The following is a 19,875-nucleotide window of genomic DNA, read 5'->3' on the forward strand; positions in this document are numbered from 1 at the left end:
GCCCATGGTGCCACAGCCCTTGGAAGAGGAGACTGCCTTATTTGAGCAGTCTGACAGCTACAATCAAAGAAGTACTTTCAGAAGAATTAGAAGCCTCCATAAACATGTGTAGTAGAGATTTTTGGGGTTATTTCCTGAATTATATACATATCCTGACACATTTCCACCTGGAATTGAGCTGGACTTCTCTCTTAGTTGAAGCTGCAGCTAGAATTTAGAGGGAGGAACTTGGTACTTTCTGGGGATGAGGTTAACGAGTCCAAGCAGTGCTGGTCTTCCTGGCCCAGGAGAGATTAGGAAGGAAAAAAAAAAACCACAGCTCTTGAGTGGGAGGAGGCAAATGGATAATATTGGAAGATAATGAATGAATGTGCCTGTTTAGTGGACATACAAGATTGCAGAATCTCTTCTTTCCCTTTTGGCCAGTACATTCTTCCTTGACCAGCTGTCCTGTAACCGTTTGCCACTGACAGTCTGCTAACACCAGCACAGGGTAAATCCTGTTGCTGTCCCATTATTCATCTTAAATGGTGAAGGCAGATACACTATATCTAATTATCCTGATGCTGCAGATGAGCCCCAGAGGCATTGACAGGAATCTACCTGATGGAACTTCTGGGGATTGTTTACAGTTTGCTTTAGGAAAAATGGAAAAATTTAGCACATAAAATTATAACTCAGGAATATCCAAATATCAAAATTAAATTCTTAAAACCAAACAAAAAGGTAGCAATGGCGCATTAAGCTCCTAATGTGGCTCTGGTTCCACCAGTCCCACTCCTCTGAGTGATCGTTATGTGTCTAGGCTGAAGTTTGTGCTGCCTTTCCCAGGGACACATATACAGTTCAGTGCAAAGAGAAGATGGCATCAAGTACTGAGCAACTGCTTAATTTTTTAATTTTTCCCTTAGTTATTCAGTGCGTAGCCCCAACCTGCATTTTCTGCACAGTGTCAAGATTCCTTCATGAAGATGGAATTAATAATCTCACGAACATTTTAATTCTGGACTGAAACAACTCACATCATCTATAGCAAGTGATCTTTTGTGGCAATCATTAATTGGCTTAACTAGTACAAAAATAAAATGCAGAAATGCTGTAAGGTAAAGCAAAGCATGCTAATTTAATAGGCTGTGAAAAAAGCTTTTCAGATACCTGCCGTGTAGTTGTTTACAGTCATGGTATGAGGAGGACACAGTCTGTGGCCAGCTGTGGAAACCTGGGTAAATTAACTTGGCCAGAACCAAGGGACCGGCGTGTGGCTGGTCTGCAGCTTCAGGGGGGCTTGGAAACTGTATCACAGACACAAGCTCCTCCAGTCCAAAGAGATTCCAATAAAATAATAGTAACCACTGCTTAGCAAGCGCCTTGCCATGGAAGTGACAGAGGATTCAGAGGAAGCAGAGGAGTTGGCATTGTCTTCTGAAAAGAAAATCCATTAATCATTAAAAAAACCCTTGTTAGGATTTTATTTTCATTGGCCTTACTGATGAGCACCCAGCCTCAGTGTGGCCTGGGAATATCAGTAAATGGATCCATAAAATTCTCTCCTCTGAGCTTACACAGCCCCACAAGACTATTTGCTTATTAAAAAGTTTTCTCAGTAGGAGAAGCCTAAATTGCAACTTTTCTGTTGAACTATGACAACTCAATTCTAGCTCCTAAATAAGGCTCTGAATCAGATTTCAGTGTAATTAACAAAGGAAATACCACTTGGTACTTACTCTATTACTTAAATTTTCAGCCCATGTTCTCTGCCATTGCAGAATGTTGTTCTGATATGAATTAGCATTTTGGTTCTAAATGGACTATATCCTTGCAGAAGCATTAAGAAGGGAGCTGTTCTCACACATGTTTCTGAGATTAATCTCCAGCAAAAGGAAGGTAACTGCAGTGGAAGCTGGCTGCAATACCTTCCTGCTTCCCTCGCTCTTGGCTTCCCTTGCATTGTAAGGCAAGCTCAGCATTTTCCTGCCTTGGAATTGCTGATTCTTTTAAATCTGATTTGGATCACTTTCTTTGTCATCAGGAGCAAATATGATGCTTTTCAGCATCCTCTCTGTCATTCTTACTCAGAAATTTTATAATTCAGAGCAGCAAACCTTGTGTGGAAATGCAGCTAATTTGATAAATGCATTAAAAAGAAATAATTTCGGAGAAGTAATAAAAGTACCATTAGTAATATGGATTGCAGACTGAGCATATTGGAATGTAAATAGGGTAAGTGATAAGCTATTGAAAGAGTTTATTCAGCTGAGTCTAAAATAGTTTTAAGGGTTTGCTTAATTGAGCAGCTTGGCATTGAAATGAAACCCAGGACATTTTGGAGAAGTAGGTTGTTTAAAAGTGTTCGCCATGTTTGTTCTGAACCTGAAGACTGTAGGTAATGGGATGTAAACTGAGGACCAAGATGCTGGATGAAATGGGATTGCAGATCAAACGCCTTGGTTAATTCTATTAAATCCATGCACAAACAAGCAGTTGTTTAATGTTCCCCTGTGCACAGGCCATGAACATCCTGTGTGCTGCTAGAATAGATCTAACCTGCTGGGTAAGGCCACTGCTGGCATTTGGGTTTGCAGGGCCCAGAGCAGGTGGTGACAGCCCTGCAGGACAAAGAGGCTTTTCTCAACCACACTCGGAGTGTTTCACTGCAGGTCTGAGGGTGACAGACCCCAGTGCTCTGGGAAGTGACCCTCCCTCAGCAGCAGAGGAAGAGCCTTTCTGTACCACAGGAGCTGTTGCAGAGCACTGTACTGAGCCAGCGAGGTTGGCTCTGCCACATCTGTGCTGTCATTTTATGTTTGCTCGCTTTGTTACAGCAGCTACTGCCTTTTGTGGTTTGGTTGATTTTGTTTGGGTTTTCTTGGGGTTCTCTCTCCACTCTGACAAGGGATTTTGTATCTGAAGGTTGTACTTGAGAGTGCAGCTGGTGAGCAGAGGGTTTGCTGATGACAATCCAGACTGTACCTGATGTGCAGTTACCTTTTTATATTTTTTTACATTCAGAGCAACAGAAAAGAAGAATAAATGTAGAATATTTTGTCCCTCTCACGCAAACCTCATCTTGTTATTAATATTCATAATTGGGGGGGGTGTTGATGAGTGATGGTTGCTAAACATGCCCCGTGAATTTCAGCTACATTCAAATGATGTTTAAATTTTCCAGCAATGACAGCAGCAATCTCTCCTACCATAACTGCTCTTCTTTGTGAGCAAACCAACCTTGGGCCTGTTTTGCCGGGTTTGCACAGCTGCCTGATCAGATCATCTGGCAGGAGGTATTTGCTAAGGATTCATCTTGCACCAGTATTGTTTTCAAGGTTAAACTTGCCTGTGCTGTGGTGCTCTGTATCAGCTTTTAGCTGGTCTTTAACTGTTGCATTTTTAATCTCCCACCATTATAAATAAATCATAAATAGCAAAATTGCAAATTTGAGATTGTATTCACAATTTTAGGCAGTTCTTTCAGTTCACATGGCTGGTACATGCTCCAAAGGCTACGGCTCCTCTGGGTAATTTTCTTGCCAGAATTTTTGTTCATTTGTGGCTGCTAATATAATGCTCTGGGGCATACCTATCCATTTTGCCAGTTTTCATCAAATTCATTGGTGGAGGCAGGTAAGTCTACACCACCTGCCTCACAAAAACTGGTGGTGTGCTGGATTAGACACAGGGTTTTACTCCAAATGCTTCCTTGGCAGTCCTTACCCTCAGCAGCAGTCCTTGGAACAGCTCTGTGTTTGCCCCATTCCTCACCTTTTCTTCCTCTTGGTTTATGTTCTTCCCAGTCGTGACCCGTGAAACCCAGGGATTTCCAGTCACACACTGCTTTTTGAATATTGATTCGGTAGCTGATAGAATGTTAGGACTGGCCTGGGTCTCTCCATGTCAGCTCTACAGGTGCCGGAAACTGTTACTCTCGAGTAAAATTGAATAGGATAGATCTCTCCATCCTTATGTACTTCACATTCTTATTTTGCTGAAGTGTCTTTTTCCGTGGCATTTCTGCATGATTCTGCCTCTCTTAGTTGGAAGTGGACTGACTTTGATGTCTTTAATTTTAGCTTAGAGCTTTTCTTATGTAGATCTCCCCACTACGTTCTTATGCAGATGATAAGCAATTAGGTCTTCTGCTCTTCATCCCTCTTTATTTTCCGTGTCCTGACCATATTGATAGCTATAGAAATTTTGGTTTTTTCTAAACAGGCAAAAACTGTCTTGTTTCAGTGGAAGTATTGGGAATCGAGTCTGAGCAATTTTAAATTGTCCTAGAGAGTCTCCTGGAGCATCAGGTACCCTGAAGAAGGACTTGGGGAATGCTGGGGGATGAAAAACTGAATGTGACCGAGCAATGTGCACTCATAGCCCAGAACACCCTGTGTCCTGGGCTCATCCCACAGCGTGGGCAGCAGGTCAGTGGGGCATTCTGCCCCTCTACTCCGCTCAGAGGAGACCCCACCTGCAGTGCTGCCTCCAGCTCTGGGGCACAAGAAGGTTGTGGGGCTGTTGGAGCGAGTCCAGAGGAGACTGTGGAGATGCTCTGAGGGCTGGAGCCCCTCTGCTCTGGAGCCAGGCTGAGAGAGCTGGGGGTGTTCACCCGGCGAAGAGAAGGCTCCAGGGAGACCTGAGAGCCCCTTCCAGGGCCTGAAGGGGCTCCGGGAGAGCTGGAGAGGGACTGGGGACAAGGGATGGAGGGACAGGACAGGGGGGAATGGCTTCTCCCTGCCAGAGGACAGGGATAGATGGGATACTGAGACGAATCTTCCCTGTGAGGGTGGGGAGTCCCTGGTTGCCCAGAGCAGCTGTGGCTGCCCCATCCCTGGAAGTGTCCAAGGCCAGGTTGGATGGGGCTTGGAGCAACCTGGGATAGTGCAAGGTGTCCCTGCCTGTGGCAGGAGTTGAAAAAAGATGAGTTTTAAGGTCCCTTCCAAGCCAGACCAGTCTGGGGTCACTTATGGAGCCTCAGTCCCACACAGAGGCCTGTGCTCTGGAGGGTCACTGGCATATCTGACGTGTCAGTGCAGTTTTGCGGTGATGGGATCAGAGGTCTCTGATACCTGAGCAAGTCACTTCTGGAAGAAATGGTGCTACCTTTAAAATTAATTAAAAATGCATCTACCCATAGCACTTGCTTATCTATACAGATGTCATTCTAGCCTGTTTGGCTGGAATAAATATATAGCTATATTATTTGGAATATCCATTGGCATTTTCTTAGTTATAAAACTAGGATTCAAGGTAGAAATAAACGTTTTAAGATCAGTGGAACACCAGGCAACTTGTTTCCTTTTCTGTAATATTTTAGGTAGAGGAGGGCCTATACACAGACCTGGGATCTGTGTTCCAGTTTGGCATGTTGCATCAGAGGCATTTTAGTGGTTTATTCTAGGTCTGTGGAAAGTGCTAGGAATTAATTGAGTACTTAGTTATAGAAGCAGAAATCAAACACTGATTTAACTGGATCTTAATTGCAGTTATGTTTCTTTCAGTTCTTCAGAACCACGTCCAGCTGGCCTGGAGGAGAGTGATCAGTCGTCGATGTCTGGAGACCAAGGAATGAATTTAGATAAGTCAGGCCCTAAACTCTCAGATTTTGCAAGTAGGCCACCAGGTAGTAGGACTGTTCTGTGGATTATCTAAATGTAATAAGGAGAGCTTTTAATTGATCTTTTAACTGTTCTATTTTATTTGTGCTATCACACATTCAAACTTAAACCTGTTTTCCTCCTAGTAAGTAATTGATACCATTGTTTAAGTGTTCTCTTTGAATTAGCTCAAAATGAAGAGGTGGCCAGGTTCTCATGTATCATCTTGCAGGTACCATGCTGAAAACTGCAGAGTTATTCAGCAATAACCTAATTGATTAAAAAATTTTGTATTTCTAGCTCTAGCACAGACTGATGTCTTAAAAATTTAGCATTAACCTATAACTGATTTTTCAGAATAAATAGGGGTTGTAGTTGAAATTATCCTTTGCACGTAGAGAGGATTAAATCTAACGTCTGCAACAGGATTTCTGTTACAAACCACACAAGTGATTCTTAACACTGTTTTTGGCCAAGTAATACATGTCAGGTTCTGCTTTGTACACCAGAAAATGTCAGGTCTGTAGCAGATATACTGGTCCATGACCCTCGGGGGCTGTCAAACTCTGGAGTTGGTTTTAAGGAATATTAATTAGTGAAAGTCCAACTCTGCATTTGTCAGTGAAATGACATGGGCTGTTGCAGAGACTTTTCTGGTGGGATGAATCTGAGTTAATAGCTGATACAACACTAAGAGATCTCCAGTTAAATCCCACACATCATACATTAAGTAAAAATATTTTTATGAATTAAGTAAAATCTTTGACCATGTTTGCATAGCCTGTTCCGTTAATGTGGCTCTCGCACAAGATAAACAGGCTCCAGGCTGTACTTTCTATCCAGTCCTGTTTGTTACTGAAATTCTGCTTCTCCTGATATTTGGTTGGTTTTAATGAATGTGTCATCCTGTTGTCTTAGGTTATCCATCTCAGGCAGTGGAGCAAAGGCCACTTCAGCAGATGCCACCTCAGCTCATGCCACACACACAGCAGCCCCAGCAGCAGCAGCAGCCCCAGCCCCAGCCCCAGCCAACACCACAGCCAGCCCAGGCACCCACACAGATGCCGCAGCAGCAGCAGCAGCAGCAGATGATGATGATGCTGATGATGCAGCAGGATCCCAAATCGGTCCGGCTGCCTGTGCCACAGGGAGTTCACCCACCCAGAGGGCCTCTGAACCCAGATGCTCAGCGAATGCCAATGCAGCAGAGTGGGAACATGCCAGTAATGGTGAACCTCCAAGGGCCTGGATCGGTGCCTCCATCTCCTGATAAGCAAAGAATTGCCTTGACGGGCAATCCTTCTCTGGGAAGTAATGCAAGAAAAATGGTTTATCCGGATAATGTACAGAATCCTTCCAGCTCACCCCTCAGAGAAGTTTCATCAGTATCCTCACTTCCAGAAGGAGGTGGAGCTGAGGGCCCCCCAACATCAGGAGCTCAGAATAATTTGACATCTCATTTAGTAGTTTCACAGAACCAATTAATGATGACAGGACCCAAGCCTGGACCGTCCCCACTTTCAGCTGCCCAAGGTGCAAGTCCTCAGCAGCAGTCTAGTTCTCTGCCTAGTGCTCTTACACACCATTTTCCAAATGTTGCTGCCCCATCACAAACTTCAAGGCCTAAAACCCCAAACAGAGCAAGCCCAAGGCCATACTATCCTCAGACTCCTAATAACCGTCCACCGAGCACAGAACCCTCAGAAATAAGCTTGTCTCCAGAGAGGCTCAATGCTTCTATAGCTGGTCTTTTCCCTCCCCAGATCAATATTCCTTTACCTCCCAGGCCTAATCTCAATAGAGGATTTGATCAGCAGGGTCTGAATCCCACTACTTTAAAGGCCATTGGACAAGCCCCATCAAATCTAACAATTAACAGTCAGTCTGCTTTTACAGCCTCACAGTCACACAAATTGGAAGGTGTGGTCATTAATTCAGGCAAACAGACCAACACTGGAGGAACAAAGAGAGCAAGTCCAAGCAATAGTCGAAGGTCCAGTCCTGGATCCAGTAGGAAAACTACACCAAGCCCTGGCAGACAGAATTCAAAAGCAGCTAAATTATCACTGACAACTCAACAGAACCCATCTCTCTTGCAGAACATGGAATTACAGAGAAATATGATGGCTGGTCCCTCTTCTTTGCCAACACCTGTGACTACAAGTTTTCAAAATAATCCCATGCAAAGTAACCAGAGTCCTGCAATTTCTGTACCTGCTGCGACTGGCATTCCTGAAGACAATAAGGAGCCCCTAAGTGTGCCTCAAGATACTGAGAGCCAAAGTGCACAAGGTGTCCAAGGTAACAAAGACCAGCCCAGTATTGAACTCAAAGGTATCCCTACTCCAGAAATGAAAGTGTTGATTCCAGAAGAACAGTCAAAAAAAGATGGGCAAGGCTTAGACACTAGCAAGCTTCCGGTCATGGAGGAAAGTAAAACCATGGTATCTCCAGCTATGAGGGAGGCTCCAACTTCTTTAAGTCAACTTCTTGACAATTCTGGAGCTCCTAATGTAACCATTAAGCCCCCTGGGCTGACTGGTCTTGAAATGGCACCAATAGTCACCACTGGTGAGGAGCTAAAGAAGATAGCTGTCATTCCGCCACTGCAGGATTCATCCTTGAGCAAGGAGCCCTCCAGTTCACTTAACTTGCCTCAAAACAATGAACCCTGTCCAAATCCAGGGCACCAAGAACTGGGAGAAGTAAACTCAACCATGGCACAGAGTGTTCCACCAGTAATGCAGAGGCCTGTCAACTCTTCTTCTGTTTCAGGTCCTTTAGCCCCCAACCAGATAACAGTTTTTGTGACTTCCAACCCTATTACATCTGCTGCTAATACATCAGCTCCATTGCCCTCTCACTTGCAACCTGCATTAGTGTCCACTGTTGTCACAATGCCCAATGTGGGGAGCAAAGTGATGGTTTCAGAGGGACAGTCAGCGGTTCAGTCCAGTGCCCGGCCACAGTTCATTACACCTGTTTTTATAAACTCATCCTCAATAATTCAGGTTATGAAGGGCTCTCAGTCCAGCACGATTCCAGCAGCCCCCATGACTTCTAACTCCAGCCTGATGCCTCAGTCGGTCGCAGTTGTTGGTCCTTTGCATATCCCACAGAGTATCAAGTTCTCCTCAGGGCCCACTCCTCCCAGTACATCATCCAGCAGTCCTGTGTCCAGTATTCCCACCAGCAGGTCACTGGTTCTGAATCCCTTGGCATCTCCTGTTCAGCTGCCGCCTTCTGCTACAGCTTCTTCCAGCGTTGCTTCACACCTTCCTGCTCAGCAAGTCAAGGACTTCAATCCAGAGGAGACTTCCCAAGGTGGTGGGTCGGGTGACCAGAGCTGTCTGCCAGCAGTGCAGTCAGGACCTGTTGTTTCGCCTCTGCTTACGAGCAGCCCGGGGTCTGGGAACAGACGCAGCCCTGTTTCATCGAGCAAGGGAAAGGGAAAAGTAGACAAGATTGGCCAACTCTTGCTGACTAAAGCATGCAAGAAAGTCACTGGCTCCCTGGAGAAAGGGGAAGAGCAGTACGCTTTGGATGGAGAAACAGAAGGTCAGGGACTGGAAACATCAGTTCCAAATAGTTTGGGAACAGAGCAACCACCAGCAGAACTAGATAACAAAACTGTGACCCCTCCAGCACAGAGTCTTACAAAACAGAGCACTTCTGGGCCTGGCAGCTCGAGCCTCAGCCCCACGGCTCCTGCTCCTGCCTCCACGTCCCCGAGCACACCCACGAGCACTCCTGCCCCCGCCGCGCTCCCGGCTGGAGCCCCCCCGGCAGCCCCGGAGCCCCCCGGGGCCAGCGGGAACAGCAGTGCCCCCGGCGGGGCCCCGGCCGAGCTCCCCGGGGGCGCCGGGGCGGAGGAGAAGGCGGGAGCACCGCAGGAGCTGCTGCCGAGCGCAGGTAAGTGCAGTGCTGCCCGGGGAGGGGAAGAATGCGATTGCTGCTGTAAATCCCCACATGCTGCTTTCCGTGAACATCATAAAATGTAGGCACTGCAGCCAAGGCTGACACTTTTTGTTTCTAATCTCTGAGTGATACACAGGCTGGTATTCACCAAGATTCAAGTTCCAGAAGTTTTATTTCAGTTTCCATTTGCTACTTAAGTGGGGTATTTGTCATGAACATATGGTGCAAGAACAGAGGAGTAACTTCATGTAAATGTTGGAAGCAGGGAGAAAACGTGGACGCATCAGTAATGACAAATATTTAAGGTGCCTTTTATATTGGTAAATACACTGGTACTCTGCTTTGGTCTTGCCAGAGACTTTTTTTATTTCAATTTATTGATTTAAATATTATATTTTTAATTCATCCTAATAATACTACTTCCCTCTTTGAATAACCTTAATCCTCTAGGGAAATAACTGAATAACCTCCAGAAGAGAAAAAAACCCCAAACCCATACCAAGTCCCCATTTGTCTAGGAAATAACTTAAATAACATTTCAGACAAATTCCTGAAAAAGTGATTAGAATTGCATCTAATATAAAAACATAAAATACCTTCACATATGAGCTCTTTTCTCCTATGTTATTTTAAGTTGAACATCTAGCAGACTTTATATATGACATTTTTAATTTATTAAATATGGTGTGAAAATAAACCCATCACTTCTGAAGTGAGCTGAGTGTCTGTTCTGCTTTACAACATGAATTAGACACAGAAGATAAAATCATGGAAAATAAAATCCACAGAAGTCAAGGGAACTGAGAGATTCAGCCTCAGTGTGACTTTCCCTGTGGCTATTGGATGTTTTAGCTGTATGCCACTGGCAAATGAAGCCTTTGAGCTTCAGAGAATGAATTCTGGTTTTTTAGGAGAAAAATGGAAATGTATACTGTTTATTTAAACAGGAGTGTTTAACTTTTTGTCTTCCTGTTCTCCATAAGTTTGTTAGCACATATAAGAGAAGACTAGAAAGCATTAGTGCAGCAAAAATTATTTTTCCATCTTACTTTTTTTACTTGGCAATCTAAGAAATGTGAAGTTGCATCATCTTTTTGCCGAAGGACTTCAAGGGCGACTTTATTTGAAAGAGTGAGGGCATTGATTCGTTAACAAAGATGCCATTTTCCCCCAGAACTTCTGTTGGAATGAGCATTAAAATGAGAAACTGTTGAATTTCTAGGACTTCTTTTAATTTCTCAATCTGCTGAAAAATCATTACCTTTAAAAATGTGGTTTATATACTCAATTTCATCACTCATTCTACTTTGAGAAAACTTGCTGGGGAAAGTTTTGCCAAAGTTTATTTTAAAATGGGGAGATGTGTGTGATGGGGGGGGAAGTGGAGGGTAGGTTAAAAATATTGCATTTCTAAATGCCAAAACATAGTCAGCTGGAAGATAGAGAATTTTGTACCAGTGGCCCAGTCACACCACAAGAATTCCTTTTTGACTCCCTTTGACAATAATACTTTTTCCCTCCACTTTTATTCTAGCATCCTCTCAACATTTAACACAGAAAAAAAGTTCAGTTGCAACACCAGAAAGTACTGTTCAAAGAACAGGTAAATCTTCCTTCGGAAAACCAGAATAGAGGTGAACTAAACCCTTTATGTTCGGAACTGAAAATGTATTTATTTGAGCGCATATTCAGTGGTCACTAACATGCTGGGTAGTTTGGGGCTTTGGTGGGGGGTTTATTATTATTTGTGCTTTGGGGACTGTTTTTCTTTGCTAGATACGTTGTGCTTTAGAAGTCTCCAAATCCTTGTGGGAGATTCAGCATGGGATCAAGTAAAACAAGAAAAAGTCACTAAAGAAGTTTTTAGATATTCAGTGATAAACTGGAGGGAATGGATTTGTAAAAATATGCTGTGTTTGAGTTTTGAAGTCCTGTTCAGTGCTAATAGGAGTTTTTCTTTTATATTAAACCATTTTGAACATATTTCCAAAAGCCATGCTGGGAGTGTGTTTTACAGTTGTAACCTTTTTTTTTCTGTTCATCTTTTAATGCCCCCTCAGCAGTGTTTGTTTCAAGATGGAGCCCTGGCATATGACTTTTTGGTGTTGCCATCTATTATCATGGTGTTTCACCATCAATTTCTAGGAGTTTTAAAGAAGTAATTCCTAAGATGAGTAGGGAAAATGGATAGATGTGGGCTTGCTTATGGGAAGTGCCGCTCTCCATCCATTTGCCATCTCTAATCTGATTAGAGTTTTCAGAAAGTAAAAATTGTTTTCTGTGACCTTCCACTAAAACAAAGATGGTCATACACTCTGTTGATTCACATCTGACTCATTGCCCCGTGCTGCTCTGGCTGTATTGTAGAGTTCCTGCTGGGGGTAAGCACTGATTCCATCCATTTTTTGCTATTGGATATTCTCCCTGTTCAAATTTTGCTTAGGAAGAAAGGTAATTCTTTCCTTATGTTGCTTAGTCTCTTCTTCCTTTGTTCCCAAGACATATTGTTTTTCCCAGATGGTGCTATATCCATTTATACTGAAGAGGCTGATGTGCCAACACTGCAAGTTTATCCTAAGAAGACAGATATTATCCATTTTTGTACTTTTTTTACACCTTTATTCCTTATGCACGCTCTAGGAAACTTTGGGTGCTAAATTGATCTCAAAGGCAAAGCCCCAGTTTGTGCCCCAGTATCCCCGAGGTTTGACTGGGGGGGATTGAGCTGGAGCTCACTGAGGGCAGCATGACAAACCACAGGGAGTTAAGCTATGACATTGCAAAGGTAATCCCTAAATCTGTGGCAGTTTCTCAGGAGAAGGGCTCTGTTTAGGTATAGATCCTCCCTTTCAACAAAGAATCTGGTGGATATGTGGAGAATTAAAATATGGACAGTAAAAAGACTTGACATTTTATATGCTGAAAAGGAGAGCTGTTTATTGAGGTGAAGACTCCAAAGGAAACCTGACCTGTATGTGTGAAGTCACTGTGAGAGACAGAGAAGGCAGGTCAAACTTCTCTTTATAACATCTCCCCTGAGATTTTCTCCCATTCTGTACAAATATAATTGGACTTCATAAATTTGTCTTCCTCTGCATTAGAAGATACTGCTGAGAGACAGTTGGGTTAAGGCAAAATTTTACATGCACAATAGAGCCAGATGGGTATCTTTTGATTAGTTTAAAACTAATAAAACCTAGAAGTTTCAGAAGAAATTAACTGTCTAAAATGGAAGTTAAAAAGGAAGAAAAGTATAACCCTTGTCAGGGAGTTTCTCTACAGTTTTTTTTCTCAGGGTTTTAACTTTTCCCTGTCTTAGCTGGTGCAGGCTGTAATCAGACCTGGCCGATATGGTATTTGATATATTGACTTGCTTTGCTTTGAGAGAAGTTTATTCTTCTGACCTAATACCTAGTAGAAAAATGTGAGCTAGTCATGCCTTGTCAGCGGTTATGTACTGCTACAGCAGACTTTAAAATTATCTTTTTCTCTTGTAGAACTTGAGACAAATGCTGCAGTAGTTGCTGGTCAAAGGTAAGGAGATAGTTTGTATAGATTCAGAGTAGATATAGCTTTCGTGGGAGGAAGTCCCTTTCTCTTTGCTTCAATTGCTCAACTTCATTTTCTTGGCCATACCCTTTCTTTCCTGCTAAGAAATCAGACCAGTTGAGTGTTCCACACCATTGCTGAAATGTAGAACATAAAGTAACTTTTTCCCAAGTCTGTGTTTTTGGCAATGTTTCCTTTCATCCCTTCAGGCCTGGATGTTTCATGTCCTGGAATGGTGAATGGAACCTGGTGGTTCCACAGCAAATCAAAACTAAACCCCCCAAAGCCTGTGGTTTTCTGAAAGGAAGTCTTTCAAAAGTTTGTTCTTCTCCTGCCTTTGTGATTGTTTTCAACAGTTTTTTCTCTATTTGCTTGTTGACATTTTGCCAAAACCTGACAAGGTCAGGTAGAAACTTCATGTTGTCCTGGTTAAGACATTCAGTAATTAAAATATCATATTTCAAATGGTTGTGTTCTGTCAGAAGAAAATTACAGTTTTGAAGATCTACTTCTGTAAGATTATAAAAACACTCTGGGCTCTTACACTTAGTCTGTAATGATAGACCTTGGTAAGGTTTTTGGCTAAACTGTGTTTTTTGGTTAAGCTGGCACAGCTGACGAGTTTTGGATGCTGCCCTCATCAGTGGAACAACCCCTAAGCCAGGGCAAGAGGTGCAGCCACCCCGCTGGGTTCCTCGGGAGATGAGGCAGTGTCTTCCTTTGTAAGGGAGGGAATGCAGTACGCTTCCTCAGATCAGGAATGACTCTGAATGGGATATTTAACTGTATTTGCCTTCACCTGGTAAATACAGGTTTGGCATCTTTCAAGTTGTATCAAAGATGAACTGAAATTTCACAGCAAGTTTTCTTCAGGGTAGAATTTTTCTGAAAAGCTGAAGGTGGAACACTTGGCAGCTGAGCAGATTCTCCAAATAAAATGTCCTTGTGTGACCATCTCTAAACTCAGCACATCAAATTACCACAAAGGCATTTTTCTGGTTTTTTCTGATTGATGTTTTTCTGAGCAAGACCAGAAAAGAAGGAAAGTTTGCAGGCAAACTGAGTCTAGTGATGGGTGATACGGTGGGCACCTTTGGGCTCCTGGAGTTAAATACCACATGAGACAAACCTTTATAGAATCACAGATGGTTTGGGTTGGAAGGGTCCTTAAAGCTCATCTCCTTCCAGCCCCCTGCTGTGGGCAGATAAACCTTCCACTATCCCAGGTTGCTCCAAGCCCCGTCCAACCTGGCCTTGGGCACTTCCAGGGGTGGGGCAGCCACAGCTTCTCTGGGCAACCCGTGTGCCTGTTTCTCCCTAATATCTAATCTAAACCTACTCTCAGTTTAAAACCATTAAAAAACTTTAAAACCTTAGAGGAACCTTGCAACCCACAAAGCACTAGAAATATTTTCACTTGGACTAACTTGATTTCCTCCTGTAAAATGAGGGAAGTGATATGTTGGTTCCTGTGAGACAATCCCAGCTATGGATTTAGTAATTAGAATCTGTAAAAATTACCTGTACTAACTGAACTTTAGCTGCTGATGCCTGTTTGCTTCCCTCCTCTGTGGTAGGTGACTGCTGATTCAGGTGCCCCCATTCCGTAGGAGAAGACCAGTTTTAGGCCTGTTTGGGGGATCCAGTTTATAGATTGCACATAGTCCTGCCTTACGGGGAAATAGATTTCAGTCTTTATTTTGTATCTGAGACAATCCATGTGCCTCCATAGTCCCCTCTGCTGTGTGTGTCCTTGCTTGAGAATGTTTGTCTTTCCTTCCATTGACAAACTGTTTTATTTCAGCTACCTGTTATTTAACCCTACCAGTATGTGTCATAGTCTCTCCCCTCAAAGCAGGACTTCCCTGAAGGGTGACACTGCAGTGGGACCTCTGTCACACACAGGTCGCCTGCACTGTGTGTTCACTCCAGTCTCTGATTCAGGCAGCCTTTCTTGAAATCCTGCAAGTATCACCCAAAGGGCCTGAAATGAGCTTTCTTTTGCCTTTTCCATTAGCAGAGTAATTTATTTGGTTAATTAATTACCTTTGAATTCACAGGAGATAAGTTTAGCTTAATCTTCTGAAACTGCTTAGTCATCAGAAATTGTCTGGCATTAAGGAGAAAACATCCAAAGTTCAGGATAAATTTACAGATTAAAGAGTGATAAAATAAAAGAGGAGTTTAATAAAAAATGGTAGCACTCCATTTATTGTCTCAGTGGCAAGAAACACAGATTTCCACAGTACCTAAAATTATTTTTTTATAGCGGAAAAAGCTTTCTCTTGCAAAAAAAAAGTATTTTAACTTCAAACTCTGAGGCTTGCAGAAAGTTTTAAATAAAGACTTTTTAATATGTGAAGAAATCACTTGGATCAATGAAGTGAGTCCTTTTAGCAAACACAAAAGCTGGCATACTCCCTGAAGAGTTCCTAATTCCTCCTGATGTTCATCTGCAATTTCAACTCTGTATCCCCATACTGCAGCAGTCTCTAATGTAACCTGTTTGCTTTTCCTAGACTTCAGTAATGGTGGCACCTGTGGAAAACAGAGCAGACAATTTATAATGCATCTAATTTCTTGGTCTTCTAATGTTGAAAATATTCTCTTTGAGGACTTCTCAATTCTGTATCCTCTGATAATTTTTGATAGAAATGGACTATACTCTGGCTTACTCAGGTCATTCTTCATCTGATAGAACTTCTGATATCTCTAGCATTTCATATCTCCAGTGCTAATAGTCCGGAACTGGCACCTGTGTCGGGCCATCCTCCAGCTTGTCTGACTTGCATAGAAAAACATTATTCTTCTTACACTTCATCAGAAATATTTTGTCCCACTTTATTAGTAATGAGACAAAAGAGAATTGTGAAAAGTCTAAAACTCCAAATAGAAGAAATTCAAGAACAGAGGATTCTGCCGCTTCACAGGAAGCTGTAGAGAACGGGCAGCGCAAGAGATCCTCCCGACCTGCCTCTGCGTCCGGCCCGGCAAAAGGTAACGTGCACAGCATCCTCTCTGTGGAGAGGGCAGGACCTGGCCTGCTTCCCCAGATAATGCCCTTGCAGTAGCTGCCTCCTATTGCTGGTTTGCAGCTTGTACACGTTGGGTTCTTTAACTCTAGTTTCAAGGATTTAGCCACAGGTTGGTGTTGAAGCATTTACTGACATCTGCACTGGCAGTAAATCCTGTATGAATTCCCCTCTGTTGCATTTGTGGAACTTGCTCTGCAACACTCACCACCATAGTGCTCAGCACCTTGCCTAGTTGAAGTTGAATTCTCTTGGCAGAAATGTGTGGCCGTTGAAAGGACTGTACTCAGATCAAAAAGTGACATTTTCTTTTTCCTGAAGCCCGAAAGACACAAGATTTAAGTCTTCCCAAGTGCACGGTCAGCTCTTGCCAAATCAAATGCTGAGGTTCAGGCGTGCTCTGAAAGCTGCCAGGATGGCAGCCTGGAGCATCAGGGAGTGCTGTGTAGTAGCACAGAGCCTCAGCTCCTCTTTCCAAGAACACCTGAAATCCTGAAGTTAACCCATGGCATTAGCAGGTGCTGACATACCATATTCCTACCCAGGTTACAGTCTTTCACAATTATGCAGCATTTGTGTGATACGCACAGCCCAGTGCCAGGCTGAAGCTAATTCTGTCAGAATCTTGTGTTTAAAGGGTCAGAAAAATGCTGATGGACCAAAGTTATGCAAGAAGGTAGAGAGAGACCATCAGGAGGCAACACTCTACCAATATTTTAAAGATAATATACAGAACAAAGAGGTATTAATATAAAATGATTATAAAAGGAAGTCAAGTTGAATTCAGCAACCATTTCCATACTGGAGATACTAAAGTGTGATGGTAAGAATATTGTGCTTTAAGAGTTTCAGAGAAGCCTTCCAGCAATACGTCATTGTGCAATGACTCCCAAAGATTACACAGGGGACCTTTTTGTTCTGCACTTTTGTGGCTGCTGAATTTAAGTACATTTACTTCTTGTGGCAGGATTGTGCAGAAAAATCTAAGTCTATTGTAAAAATAAATTCTCTTTCATGATTGTGAAGAAAAGTTTGAAAAATGTGAAGCCAATGTAAAATCCCTTTGGTGATACCTGCTGAGTTTGAGGGGATCTGAAGCGTGTGACCTGCCCCACACACTGACTGGATAAACCTAAAGATGACAACCAGTGACACGTCAGATTCTGAAAATGTGGGAACATGAAAGTGCATCAAATTTAAATAATACCAGAACTCTCGTAGGGGTTGGTGCTGACTGCGTAATTCATTTACCTCTGTGAGTAAAATCCTTGCTTTTAAAACATGCATCTGAATCTGCTCCAGTGTCTCAGGGGTTTGCTGGACACATGGGTGCAGCTCTCCATGGAGTACCTGGGCTGTGGCTGCCTTATCTCCAGGCTGTAGAGAACAGGAGCCAAACCAGGTGCTCGGTGGCAGAGGGTAGTGAGGTGGCTGTGAAAGTGTGACCTGCCTACAAGTTTGCCACTTGTGCCTACTCTGTTGTACATTTTGGTTAGTGAATCAGAGCTTAATGATTCTGGTTTGGGTGCCCCAGGCCTCAGTGCATTACCTGTATCCTGAGAAACCCCCTAATGCATGGTAACAGGAATGTGGGAGGAGTTACCTCTTGAGACAGAGGCTGTTTAAGGTCATTATAAAAGCAGCAATTAAGAAAAAAACTGAAATAGAGCAGGGAGAAAGAGAGCAGACTTTGACCGGTGGGAGTAGGAACTCCCTTGGGAAGCAGGAGGCAGAAGGGTCACTGTGAGAGAAGAGAACACATGGAGAGTCAGCCCTGGTCCATGGTTTTGGGGAGATGTTGGGGATGAGCAATGCTGACCCATTCCTTCTCCCAAACACAGAGCTTGGAGCAGCAGCAAGGGTGGTAACAGCTAGTGCTGAAGCTACTTCAAAGCCAGCCTTGCTGCTTGGAGGGGCTCCAGGCTGTAGTTGTGCCTGTGGAGGTCTTTCACTCCTGAAATTGGTACTATACTGCTATTTTTTCCCTTTCTGGAGTAATTTTCCAGCAAGGGCTGTTTCAGCATTTACTGTAGCTTCAACTTTGTTAAATTTTGAAATTTTGATTGTTTATTCAAATACCATGTGTAACAGCCATGTACTGCTACTGTTCTGGTTTTAGGTGGACTTGGAAATTTTTTCCCTTTTGACTCTTAAAATATACACAGCTGCAATAGCTTTTGGAAAACATTGTAAAGAGCCAAAGAGACATTGCCAACATTTTAAATCACGTTTTTTAAAAAAATCTAAAGATGCAAATGCCCTTGGTCCTTACTCTTTTTTTGTTTTGAAATGGAATCATAGTGCCTTGGTAAGTGCACTGGCCATGTCACCTGCTGTCACCATGGCTCTGCAGATGTTAATATTTGTGTCTCTCTGCATAAGCGGTGTTCCTGTGACTCAGTGTACACTGAAGAGACTTGTTTTCCAATGACTTTCCAAAACCTCAGACAACCAGGTTCTTAACTTGCATGGCAGGCTCCAAAACACCTTCCCTAGCTGATGTGTGGCACCATCTCTGTGGTGCCTGGGGCTGACGGACACAGGTGGTGCCCAAGGCTGTGCTTCCTTCTGGGAAAAGGCCCAGCAAGCTGTGGCACGTGGGGAACTGAACCTAAAGAACAGTTAAAAATATCTGGCTCTTCTTTTGAAAGCTGTTATACTAGGGCTTCATAAATGTCAGACTCCCAGCACTCGTGCCTGGAGCAGCGCGGGGACCGTGGTGTGTGTGGCTGCCGATGCTGTCGGGGCGATGGGTCCAGTTGTGTGACAGCAGCTGAGGAGTCAGTCCCAGTGCTGGGAAATCCTGGTCTCCAGAGGTTTCCACTCTGGTGTGAGTTTGGAAGAATAACAGGGCAATCTGTGCACCTCTGGGGAATGGCTTACCGACTCCGTATCCATGCTTTTTTTCTTCTCTTGATTTCAGAAACGAGTGCCAGTGCAATGCAGTCAAAAAGAAGAAAATCCAAGTAAATTACTGCATGGAAACATGAGACTTGTAAATGAGTGTGAATTTACCAATAGCATTTTTGAGCTGTGATTTTTTCTTTTTTAAATAAAATTCTGTACAGTAAGTCATTTTAATATTATACTGTTCCAAATAAATGACTTTTTTTTCTAAAAAACAGATAAATAGTTATAAAAACTGGGTTCTTCTAAAACCCCTTGGACTTACAAAGTGAAGTCCAGGGTTAGCACATTAGGGTTATGTGTTTGTATGAAATGGACGGGGAGGGGAAGACAATTGTAAATTTATTTGTTTTCACTTTTCATAAACAATTTAGAATACAGGGTTGTCATTTTTAGGTATTAAAATAATGTATTGTGCTGTTGTTTAAGTACTGTATGTGAATAGCAGTCTGAGGGTTTATAAACAAACCCCATCTTGTTTGGAAATGTAAATAATTTTATTATATAGTAGATCCGATGTATTTGTTGTAGAAATGGACCAGTGAAACAAAAAATAAATTTAAGGGTTTGTATAATGTGGAATCCCTCATGCTCTAAATAAATGTTATTGTCCTATAAATTGGGTTGAATTATTATTAGCAACAGCAGCAACATCATTCCAAACAGGAGGATTGAAGGGATTATTTAGAGCTCTGGGCCTGCAAGCTCCTTATATGGAGCTTTAGAAAGGAATTTGTTTAACCACAAACAAATTAACTGATGCAGCTGTTCCTGCGAAGCAAGGAAATACGGGAGGGCCACCCTGCCCCCGGGATCTGTGCAGGGAGCACCGGGCGAGGAGGCTCCCACAAAGAGCTGCTCAGCAGGGAACAGGCAGGGGA

The 19,875-nt window shown here is 43.1% G+C and overlaps 1 protein-coding gene across 12 annotated transcripts in view; it reads left to right on the forward strand.

The window, feature by feature from the left end:
- Window positions 1-19,613, forward strand: part of NCOA6 (nuclear receptor coactivator 6) — a 45,012-nt gene extending 25,399 nt beyond the window's left edge. For 4 of the 12 annotated variants that reach the window (XM_039383852.1, XM_039383850.1, XM_039383851.1 and 1 more), the window contains 5 exons: window positions 5,493-5,614; window positions 6,507-9,500; window positions 11,041-11,109; window positions 13,004-13,040; window positions 15,904-19,613. In XM_039383852.1, the coding sequence (XP_039239786.1) occupies window positions 5,493-5,614; window positions 6,507-9,500; window positions 11,041-11,109; window positions 13,004-13,040; window positions 15,904-16,126 (3,445 nt within the window). In that variant the 3' untranslated portion in view covers window positions 16,127-19,613. Of the gene's footprint in view, window positions 1-5,492; window positions 5,615-6,506; window positions 9,501-11,040; window positions 11,110-13,003; window positions 13,041-15,574 lie in introns of all 12 variants that reach the window. The other 8 variants (XR_005564487.1, XR_005564488.1, XM_027740436.2 and 5 more) reach the window with 8 other exon arrangements.
- Window positions 19,614-19,875: the final 262 nt, after the last annotated feature.

Source organism: Pipra filicauda, unplaced genomic scaffold (genome assembly GCF_003945595.2).
Source record: "Pipra filicauda isolate LSUMZ 115617 unplaced genomic scaffold, ASM394559v2 scaffold327_size997775_pilon, whole genome shotgun sequence".
NCBI classification, from domain to species: Eukaryota; Metazoa; Chordata; class Aves; order Passeriformes; family Pipridae; genus Pipra; species Pipra filicauda.